The 12,373-nt window shown below is 39.9% G+C and overlaps 1 protein-coding gene across 1 annotated transcript in view; it reads left to right on the plus strand.

Annotated features, from left to right (window-relative positions):
- Positions 1-9,796, plus strand: part of NPC1L1 (NPC1 like intracellular cholesterol transporter 1) — a 79,866-nt gene extending 70,070 nt beyond the window's left edge. The window contains exons 19-20 of the mRNA XM_073622184.1: positions 3,542-3,704; positions 9,258-9,796. Of these exons, the coding sequence (XP_073478285.1) occupies positions 3,542-3,704; positions 9,258-9,445 (351 nt within the window). The 3' untranslated portion in view covers positions 9,446-9,796. The remainder of the gene's footprint in view (positions 1-3,541; positions 3,705-9,257) is intronic.
- The last annotated feature ends 2,577 nt before the right edge of the window (positions 9,797-12,373 follow it).

The raw sequence follows: 12,373 nt of genomic DNA on the forward strand, positions 1-12,373 counted from the left end.
TCTCCTCTACTCTCACGGAAGTTGTCAGTGGGGAGAGGAAATAGGATCGCTGCACCCAGGGATCGGTGAGTATGAGCTGTTTTTTACAGCTTTTTACACACTGATCACCGGCCCAGTGTCCTCACATAGCGTAAACACACAATGTCCCCTACATAGTGTCCCCAAAACACTGTCCCCACACACATGGCCCCACACATGTCCCCACACAGTAAAAACATCTGTCCCACATATGTAACAGTAAAATCATATGTCCCAATGATCATCTGCACACATATGTCCGTGATCATCTGCGCACATATGTACATGATCATCTGCGCACATATGTCCGTGATCACACAAACCAATTATTATACATTTAACGGGATTTTTTTTACCAAAGACATGTAGCAGAATACATTTTGGCCTAAATTTATGACAAAATTAGATTTTATTGGATTTCTTTTAAAACAGAAAGTAGAAAATATTGTTGTTTTTTTAAAATGTCCGCTATTTTTTCACTTATATCGCAAAAATTAAAAAACTAATTTGTGAATAAATACCACCAAAATAAAGCTCTATTTGTGTGAACAAAATGATAAAAATTTCATTTGGGTACAGTGTTGCATGACCACGCAATTCTTATTGAAAGTGCGAGAGCGCTGAAAGCTGAAAATTGGCCTGGGAAGGAAGGGGGTGAAAGCGCCCAGTATTGAAGTGGTTAACAACCAATATAATGCTCACATCAATGTATTCAACATATTCATCTATACAAATTATATAGAGTAATTCAAACAAAAACGTGATTAAAAAAAAACGTGATACAATACAAAAGCAAAAAAAATTTGTATTGTACCATGTTTTTGTTTGAATCACATTTTTGTTTAAATCACTATATATAACTTGTAGAGATGAATATGTTGAACACATTTATGTGAGCATTATATTGGTTGTTAAAGACACTTTTATTGATTATCAGTGGATATCTTGATTACAGGGGGTCCCCTAGTTACAAACATCCGACTTACAAACGACTCCTACTTACAAACGGAGGGAGACAACAGGAAGTGAGAGGAAATCTACCCCTAGGAAGGGAAATTCACTCCTGTAAGAGCTATTATGAGGAAAAGGTACCTCCACTGATGCTTTATCACCAAGGCTTGTTTCCACAACAACCCAAAATGTTCAAAATCCAATTGTCATTGGGACAGAAAGTGAGGTGAAATCTTCTGAACATGGGCACAGACAGCAAAACAAATGTTACAGGGGTGTTAACCCTTCCCTATGCTATCCAAAAAGCTTAAAAATTGTTTTTTTGGCTGGAGCTACACTTAAAAAATGTACCTGTTCCGACTTACAAACAGATTCAACTTAAGAACAAACCTACAGTCCCTAACTTGTTTGTAACCCGGGGACCCCCTGTATTCACTTTACACTTTAAAATGTATGAATTGGGATTGGCTATCTATTTATAAAAGTAAAAAAAAAATGTTTTTACCACATCCAGTGGGGAAATTGTAGCCGCAGCAAACCTTGTATTATTATTATTATTATTATTATTTTTGCACCTGTGACACTTATTTCACAAATCACGTTTATACATCCTCATCTATGTTGATGACATTATAACCTGTTTTGACCAAGAAGGGGATTACAAACAGATAGTTCACAAGCTGAAAGAAAATTTTGAAATCAAAGAGCTAGGGAACATTAGCTATTATCTGGGAATCAAAATAGAGAGAGAAGAGGATGAAAGTTATCTTTTCCACCAATATCAGAAAATCTTGGAAATCTTGGAACAATTCCATATGCAAAATGTAAAGGAAGTGAAAACTCATATGGAACCAGGTTATCAAAAGAGCAATGAAGCAGAAAACTAGCTACCCAACAATGACACGTATCGCAGAGCAATCGATAAGCTGCTATATGTTGCCACTGTGACAAGACCAGACATAGCCGCAGCAGTTGGCATACTATGCAGGAAAGTTTCAGCTCCCTGTCAGCATGACTGGAATGGAGTAAAAAGAGTGATGCAGTACCTCAAAGGAACAATTCAGATGAAGTTACGATTACCAGCAACATCAAATCCAAAACTGGTCGTATATGTGGATGCTGATTGGGCCGGGGACTGCACATACCACAAATCCACTAGCGGATTCATCTTCCAGTATGGGGAAGGAACAATAAGTTGGTCTAGTTGAAAGCAAGCAACTGTCGCTCTTTCTTCAACTGAAGCAGAGTACACTGAAGCAGCATACGCTTGTCAAGAAACTATATGAGTTAGTAAATTTTTTGTGGATATTGGAATAGACATGTCAAAACCAATTCCCATTTTTGAAGACAACCAAGGATGAATAAAGCTTACGCAATCAGAAAGGGTCAATTCTAGGATCAAACACATCAACGTCAAATATCACCTACTGAGGGATAATCAAGAGCAAGGTGTTATTGACATTCAATATTGCCCATCAGAGGAGATGACTACTGATGCACTCAACAAGCCTTTGTTGAAGGAACGTCATAGTTATATCCAGAAGAATCTGAATGTAATTTGACAAAGCACATGCTGTTGAGAAGGGGTGTTGGAAGAACAACAGCAATCTGCCTACATACTATGAACTAAATACCGTATGCATTATACTTCTCTATGCAACAGATGGCGCTGTAGTGTTATAGTATGTATTCTGTGATATAACAGGATGCATTGTCTATCTACGCTCAATGCACTCATTTGTGTTTTCTTCCTGTTTTATGTTTCTAATGCTGTAAGACATAATCTAACATCCTCCATTAAAGTAAAGGTGTTCTGCTGCGTACAACAAGCTTCCAGCGCATAACGATTTCAATACTCAACTAATACAAGGAACCTAGAAGACATGGCCAAACGGCTCATATCAGAAGAGAAGATGGGACTGAGACGGAGTGGCGGCTTACACAAAACAAAGCTAGATTTGCTAGGTGGGTGAATGTTTTTTGAGGCTGACCTAGCTGTCAAGGTCAGAGGAGATAAATAAATTAATAAAAGGGGAAGTAAAGTTCCTCTTCAAGCCAATAAATTACCACCATGCCATTTGTGGCCATGCCCTATGGTTGAAACTTTATACATGACAATGGAGGCATGACAGAATCAGAGGTAGGTAACAGGTAGATAAAGCAATTTATCACATAGTTAAATAGACTGCTGTGGACACGTTATAAAGATAACATGTACTTGTAGTAATATTGATGCTATCATTGCTGATCTCATCCTAAACATATTAGTTGCCTAGGTGTCTCTGGATTCAATACTTTTGAATTCACTGATCCAGAACATTGATGTCAAGTAAAGTCTTACCACCTGCCCTGCCCTGCATATTTGTTACAGGTCTGCTTCTCAAAAAGTATTAAAGCCTTCAGATCTGCATAACAGTCAGGCAGCTACAATTTTCAGAAGGGGAGGACATCCATGCAACCTCTGTATTCTCCCAGTAAAGATTTCCATTATCACTATATACTGTTTTCTATAGGGTGCTGTGCTAGGGAAGATATACAGGTGTCTTATACTATTGTCTTTTTTCACAAACAGGTGTTTGCTGGAGTAGCTATGACCAATCTACCAGGGATTATTGTGCTTGCCTTCGCCAAAGCTCAGCTTATCCAAATCTTCTTCTTCCGTCTCAATCTGACCATCACATTGTTGGGACTTTTACACGGCCTCGTATTCCTGCCTGTTGCACTCAGCTACTTTGGTAAATTAGTCCAGGATTAAAGTTTGTGTCTAAGTTGTAATGTTATTATACTGTGCCTGGGTCAGGCATTGGGTCATGTATGCAAACTGTTATTCCTCTTTCCAAGTTGGAAGTTTCCAGAGTGTGAGTTGGCACACTTACGATAAGGAGCAGGACAAACAAAACTCTGGCACATTTATGAAATGTCAAGTTCTGTTACAGGAGATATAAGTCACATAGGCAGTCAATTGATTTCAGCCAGTCAAAAGGAACTGTAAGCATCCCTGAAAAGAAGCCCTACCCCAAAAATAAGACCTAGCGTGGTTATCGGGGATGACTGCAATATAAGGCCTACCCTGAAAATAAGCCCCAGTAAAGTCCTTGTAAAAATATATAATCCTTTTTGTAAAAAGATTATATAATGTCCAGTGTGTCTCCGTTTGTAACTTTATTGTCGAAAATACCTGCACCTACAGTGCTCAGAGTGGGGATGACCTCAGCGGGGATCTCGGCCCTTCCCTTGACAGTGCTCAGAGCTGAGAAGAAGAGCTCCGGCGGCTTACGTGAGCACCCAGCGGCGCTGTAAATAAGGTATTTTTGAAAATAAAGTTACAAAAGGAGACTCACTGTACATTATATAATCTTTTTATAAAGTTACAAAAGGAGACACACTGGATATTATATAATCTTTTTATAAAACAGATTACATATTTTTACAATGACTTTAACTAAGGTTTATTTTTTGGATTAAATATGTCACAATGATGACTTCTGAGCTGACAGGGGGGAGAGAAGACAGGGGATATAAATAAAACATCCCCTGAAAATGAGCCTTAGTGTGTTTTCTGTAGCCAAAATTAATATAAGACCCGGTCTTATTTTCGAGGAAACACGGTGTGTAGAGAAAACAAAAGGAAAGCGCAATCGTTTTACAGCACCTTTCACTTTAGGGACCCATTCACACTGAATGCATTGTGGTTTTGTGCGGTAAAACTAGCTTTCCTTTGCCCCAATGCACCTAATACAAGACACTTGTATTGTAGTGCACCACGTCTGTGCATTGTGGTGCATTGCTTTGAAATAAATTTTGCAAATCCTGTTTAGGTGCATTGATTATCAGATTATTAGCAGAGCAAATGTAATGTAATGGGGCATATGTAGTGTTCTTTAACTCATGCCTAACTGGCTCCAATGATCCCCAGGCACACTGCAGTGTCTCAGCATTGGCCTGTCAGAGTGCTCCAGACTTTTCCCCTCTGAGACACCCTGTTGGTCCCTCTGGTTCCTCTGTCCAAAAGTATTCCCCTATGGGTACTAAATAACGAAAAGTTAAATGGCTGCTTTACATAACACACATTAATTGTGTGATACCACACGGTAAAAACATTAGCACAAATCACTAGTGGGAGTAAACAATCAAAGAGAAAAAAAATACAATAAGAAAAAATACTGCGCTAAATACATGTAACACAAAGCAGCAGCTCTGCCATGAGATACACACAGAAAATACAAATAGACAAATTGGAGCTGTGCTAACCTAAATAAAAATTAAATTATAATGAAACACAAAGTGAATTGGTAGTCCTTAAGATCAGTCCATCAAGGTAAAAAAGTGAATATGAGTATGACCCTTTAGTTCCTTGTGACAGTGAAGTAGATACTTTGTACACCACAACAAAAATGTGTACCTCCACCACATAAGTTATGTGCTTACCAGGTGGCAAGCTTAACCACTTCAGCCCCAGAAGAATTTACCCCCTTCCTGACCAGAGCACTTTTTGCGATTCGGCACTGCGTCGCTTTAACTGACAATTGCGCGGTCGTGCGACATGGCTCCCAAACAATATTGATGTCCTTTTTTCCCACAAATAGAGCTTTCTTTTGGTGGTATTTGATCATCTCTGCGGTTTTTATTTTTTGCGCTATAAACAAAAAAATTGCGACAATTTTGAAAAAAAGCATTATTTTTTACTTTTTGCTATAATAAATATCCCCCACAAATATATAAAAAAAAATTTTTTTCCTCAGTTTAGGCCGATACATATTCTTCTACATATTTTTGGTAAAAAGAAAATATCGCAATAAGCGTTTATTGATTGGTTTGCACAAAAGTTATAGCGTCTGCAAAATAGGGGATAGTTTTATGGCATTTTTATTAATAATTTTTTTTTCACTAGTAATGGCGGCAATCAGCGATTTTTATCATGACTGCGACATTATTGCGGACACATCGGACAATTTTGACACATTTTTGGGACCACTGGCATTAATACAGCGATCAATGCTATAAAATTGCATTGATTACTGTAAAAATGTCACTGGCAGTGAAGGGGTTAACCACTAGGGGGCGGGGAGGGGTTAAGTGTGTCCTGGGCAGTGATTGTAACTGTGGGGGGGATGGGCTAGCAGTGACATGACACTGATCGCTGCTCCCGATGACAGGCAGCAGACGATCGGTGTCCTGTCACTAGGCAGAATGGGGAGATGCTGTTTACATCGGCATCTCCCCGTTCTTTAGCTCCGTGACACGATCGCGTGTATCCCAGCGGCGATCGAGTCCGCGGGTCCCGCGGGCACGGTCACGGAGCTCGCGGCAGGCGCGCGTGCACAGCAGGAAATTCAAAGTAATGTACAGGTACGTTACTTTGCCCAGCCGTGCCATTCTACCAACGTATGTGTGCTGACAGCGGTCGGCAAGTGGTTAAGGAAGCTTTTGGCTAATACCCAGCCAGAGCCTTTATCCTGAGGGAGAATCTGATGTCAGCTCACAGACAGACCTCAATCCAAATGGGGTAAGGCCAGGCAGATATCCTTAAAATCTCAATGGACCAGGAATCAGCTCTGTAGTCAATGGGCATTACTATCAGGGTAGCCAAAGTAACCCAAAAAGAAAAAACTTGCCATAGTGTAAAAACCAACTATAACTTTAATAGTAAAAAGGTAATGCACTTACAGCAAGGAGTAGAATAAAAAGCATTGGTTAAAAGCTGACTGGCTTGCATAGACAACCCCTCCTTCCAGGATCGTAGCAAGGCAGTGACGTCAGCACATCCCTCCTACCGATGCATTTCGTCACAAGCTGACTTTGTCCTGGGGCACGGGGGGCGTGCTGACTCACCGCTTATATGAGAGACAAAGAAACTACACCTCGATCAGGGGTTTAGGTGGCAATCCCAAATCCCCCATATTGAAAGAGGGAAACACATCCAGTTCATGAGAGGATGACCAATCATTAGTCAAAATTAAATTACTATAATCCTCAAAAAAACAAAAAAGTTATCCACTAAAATGACAAAAAGAGCATATCGGGATCCATAGTACCTTCCGGTAGCTACATTGGTCCACTAATGCCCCTACTATCTAAGAAAAAAATGTATTAGATCCCCAAACAGGAATTACTCAAGTAAATAATAAAAACCTAAAAACCAGAGGATTAATGACTAAACATAATATCCCTTTCCATGGTCACCTCTAAGGGACTCTTAATAATTGGTAACCAAAACAAGAAAACAAAACGTAAATTTGTTTCATTATTGGATCTGGAATTACACCAAAAGATCACCGCTGGGACACCAATAAAGGTTGATCGACAGCGGCCCCAAGTGGTCAAATCAGAATATCAACAATTATTTAAAGAGGCTAAGGACCTCTCAAAATATCAATAAGTTACAATAAGGAATAATTGATTATTCATATTCATATGAGAATTATGCCAATCAGTTTATACAAATTCCTGTTGGTAAAAAATAAATAGAAATAAGAAATAAAAAATATAAAAATGATATTAACATAATTTAGTTGGCAAAAATGACTTAGTCCTCCTAAAAAATTGCCTATGCACCATAAGGGCACAGATTATAATGGTCCTCCTCAGCGACATGTTGAACCAAGCTCAGCCTATTCGCTAATCTCAACATAATAGTCTCAATGATGTAACTAGAAGACATGGGAACCTGAACTAAGTCAGGAATCCCAATTAGGCTAAAACCCGAAACTCAGAGCAAGTTTACAATACAAAATAAATTATCAAGACTTGTCAATAAAGGCATTAACATCAACGTCCCCATTTAAACCATGCGGAACATAGAACTTAAAGTGATTTTAAAGGCTCATTTGTTGTTTTTTTTTAAATAACAAACATGTCATACGTACCTTCACTGGCCCTGAACCTCGTCTTTTGGGGTCACCCGGCGGCTCTCGCGGCTCCTCCCCACATCAGATAACCCACTAGGAGAAGCTCTCTCCTGAGGGGGGTTACCTTGCAGGTGTGCTCCCTAGTCCAGCATGTTGATATTCTGATCTGACCACTGGGGGCTGCTGACGATCAACCTTTATTGGTGTCCCCGCAGTGATCTTTTGGTGTAATTCCGCTAGATGAGATCCAATAATGAAACAAATTTTCATTTTGTTTTCTTGTTTTGGTTACCAATTATTAAGAGTCCCTTAGGGGTGACCATGGAAAGGGATATTACGTTTAGTCATTAATCCTCTGTTTTTTAGGTTTTTTATTATTATTATTTCCTGGTTGGGGATCTAATAATACATTTTTTTCTTAGATAGTAGGGGCATTAGTGGACAAATTTAGTTACTGGAAGGTACTATGGATCCCGATATGCTCTTTTTGTTGTTTTAGTGGATCATTTTTGTTTTTTTGAGGATTAGGGTAATTGAATTTTGACTAACGATTGATCATCCTCTCATGAACTGGATATGTTTCCCTCTTTCAATATGGAGGATTTAGGCTTGCCACCTGAGACTCAAATCGAGGTGTGGTTTCTTTGTCTCTTATACAAGCGGTGAGTCAGCACGCCGCCCATGCACCAGGATGACATCAGCTTGTGACGAAACACGTCGGAAGCAGGGATGTGCTGACGTCACCGCGTTGCTACGATCCCGGAAGGACGGGTGGTCTATGCAAGCTGGCCAGCTTTTAACCAATGCTTTTTATTCTACTCCTTGCTGTAAGTGCATTACCTTTTTACTATTAAAGTTATAGTTGGTTTTTACACTATGGTGAGTTTTTTTTTTTTGGGTTACTCTGGCTACCCTTTAGCTGGGTACACACGATCCGAACCAGCAGGAACCAGCCATCATTTGGCAGCTGTCCTTTCAACATAAGCCGGTTTAAAGACCGGCTTTTGTCAAAGGGGCATGCTGGAAAACCAGCACCCAATCACCGCTTATTTAGTACCCATAGGGGAATACTTTTGGCTGTAAGCACAGATTAGTGTGCTACCATTGGCTGTGAGTGCTGATTAGTGTATTCTAGCAGGGGTGGTGGTAGTGGGGGGTCCCCTGTCAGAACCCAGTAGCACAGCTAGAGAGATTGCTGTACTAACATAGATTAGTTAGTACATCAGCTGGGTTGAACAAAAAAAAAAACAATGTGTGTACCAGGCATTAGAGAGGAGTCCTGCAAAAGTATATAGTGGATGAACGATCATGGCACTCCATCCTATAATTTCACGAATATCCAAATCCAAGAAGCACATCGCAGTTCCTTCAACAAGTCTGGTAGTTCTCCCCTATCTACAGAAACTTTAAGATTTGACCTTTGTAATTATTTCCATGCAGGTCCTAATGTCAGCCGAGCGGTGTTACTACTTCAGCAGCAGAAAGAAGAGCGAGAGAAACGGCTGGAAAATGGTGTAAACGTATATACTAACCCTGATTTCCAAGGAGATGAGAAGAACACAAATGTATATACTGACATTGATTTCCAGGAAAATGAGACAAACAAATATAGCAACCTTAACTCATAGGAAGATGAGAAGAACAAAAAGGCATAGGTTTAATCTAAGAAACAGAACAAATCTTGAGACTGTATTTGCTCTACTGCAAGGGCTTCTCAATTACCTCAAGAACTAATTTTATTGGCCACTACTAAGGGCCACTGACCAGCACACAGCTGCAATAAAAGTCAAAATGATAACAGCAGTCCTGCAGGAACTACAGAGATTATACTAGATGTCAAGAGATGGCTCTTGTTTTTCAACTATTTCACTGCTCATTTGGACATTGCCTATTGATTTACAGCTGTATATACGTATATATTCATTTTCTGTTAATATTACAAAGAAAACATTGTACAATAAAACTGTATTTTTGCACCATTTTTGTTTTAGTAAGTGATTTTAAAAAATTTGAATTGTCACAGAGTAACTATAAAATATCAGTCTACCTCTCCCTGCTTAAAATAAAGCTTTCTTTACACTTGTGGCCAATTTTCAGCAGATTATCAGCAGAGCATATGTACTGTAAAGGGGCATATGTAGTGTTCTCTAACTCTTTCCTAACTGGCTCCAGTGATCCGAGGCACACTGCAGTTTCTCAGCATTGGCCCGCCAGAGTGCTCCAGACTTTACCCCTCTGAGACACCCTGTTGGTCCCTCTGGTTCCCCTGCCCAAAAGTATTCCCCTATGGGTACTAAATAAACAAGCTCCAAGGTCCAAAGTAAGCTCCATAAAAAGATGGTGGACTTCACTAGAGAAAGTTAAGTGATATTGGTGACAATGATGTCACCTATGGAGCTTGCTTTGGACCATATTGCAATCACTGTTATAACGTGTTTGGGTATGAACCCAAACACGTTACAACAGTGATTGCAATATGGTAGAAAGAAATAGGCAGAGGAAGACCTGTGCCCTAGCAGTGGGTAGAACATAGTCCCAGGGGAAAGTAATCGATCTTAACCCACCAAGTGGGAAAAGTCCTTATGCTTCCCCCCCAAATGGGGAATCTCACATGAAACAGCTCTCTGGCTACATCCTCTTCTACGGACAATTTCAAGAAAATAAATGTTGCATGCTTCTCCCCAAAGAGGGCTTTTTCACTAAACCACCACTTACTTATATTGCACTGCAGGAACATCCCAGATTGGCAGGGCACAGTTGCTAAGCACCCTTAGTTGGGGGAGCATGTTTAAGGGTTTTATTGAAGGTCCTGCCAAAGCTGCAGACACTTAGACACTTGCCACTAATAAATAGAGGAATCTTGTTGTGGCTCGGGAGAACTACAATGGGAATCTCTATTGCACTCCCTTACACATGTGCAGTATATAACAATCTTTCTCTGCACATAAGCTGCTGTGTATTAAGCACCCTAATTCAGGGTATGAAGGTAATAACTTTCACAATTTTTTTTTCTTTTAAATTTTATAGGACTGTATTTAGACATCATGCTGCCTAGGCAAACCTTAATTAAGATGTCCTTTTATATAAACCCCTCCTCTTGTGTCACATGATTGTTTTAGTAAAAACTACAGCTGAATATGCTGTTGGGGACAGAATGAATCCTGCTTTGTATATACAGCTGTTTTTCAATGTACAGAAACAGCCATGCACAGTGAATACCACTGGTCCTCATGCTTACCTGTAGACCTGGGGTGTATATTTAGAGATCTTGTCCTTTACCTGGAGGGGTTTATCTGTATCCCCTGCTTTCCTACCCTGGGGGATTGTATTGGTTTTCACATGGGACCACATTTTCACATCATTGGATCATAATATTACATTCCCACATGGTCTGATGAAGCAGACTGTGTTTGTGAGATGAGTAATAACAGCCACCTTGCAACTAGAACCCTAATACATCCTGCTGGACAAACTTTACTTACCTCGGGATAGAGTATGGGCATTAAGCTGTAACTGGCAAAGGGCAATTACATGTAACTATATGTGAACATTGTATGGTTGTTCATTGGATAGCGATACTATCGGTGACTAATGTGTTTTGTGCATTTTATAACGTGTCATTTTTATGAGATTGCAAATAAAGATTTATTGATTTTTACCAAAAAAGTTTGTGTATAAGTATAATGAGACAGGGTGACATCTTAAAATTCTTATCGTCATCTTTGGCTTTATTGTTCCTCAGTACAGGGATATGGTGTTCTGTTTCACTCCACTATGAGCTGATTGAATTAGACCACCAAACCAGAGAAAGTTCAGGTGGTTTTGTGTTTTCCAAACTATAAAGAGCCTTACAACACCTCTCAACATTCTCAGTACTTGTTCTATCCTTCAATCCTGAACTCAGCCTCAAATGTTCCAAGAGGAAAAAATTATCGATAGAGCTTTTAATCTGTAGCACTGTTCTGACTCATTTTCAGTAAATACTGGTCCTCAGCTGACAAATAGCTACATTGCAAATGTCCTCTGTCTACTTCATTGGCAATAATGTCCTAGGCACATTCATCTCAGGAAGTGATTCTTTTCTCAGGATACAAGGAAGATGAGCACCAGTCACTTCAAATTTAAACTTGAACAGGTTTATTGCAAAGTGCATGCAGAATAGGAAGGGTAGCAGAGGAAGTACAAGATACCTGAAATCTTCTAAGTCTTTTGCACATCCTTATCTTTCTGGGCCCCTCTCTCATCAGGCTATGCTTGCCTGACCCTTAAACAACGAACCTGGCTCCTTAGCAGTTGAGGTTCAACTGGTATCTCAGTCTCTGTGTTCCAAGGCAAGACAGCATAGATATGTGCCTGTGTATACTTTCCACTTAATCAATCACCTCACCACCTCTCTTCTGGGGCATAGTTGCAGCTGGCTTCCTCAGGGCCAGTGGCCTCCAAACTGCAGTCCTGGGGCCAGATGTGGCCCTTTGCTTTCTTGTATCTAGCCCTTGAGGCATAATTCCTGCCACTGACACAAACAATGGGGCACTATTCCTCCCAACAACACCAAC

The sequence above is a fragment of the Aquarana catesbeiana genome, linkage group LG03, assembly GCF_042186555.1.
Source record: "Aquarana catesbeiana isolate 2022-GZ linkage group LG03, ASM4218655v1, whole genome shotgun sequence".
Classification (NCBI taxonomy): Eukaryota; Metazoa; Chordata; class Amphibia; order Anura; family Ranidae; genus Aquarana; species Aquarana catesbeiana.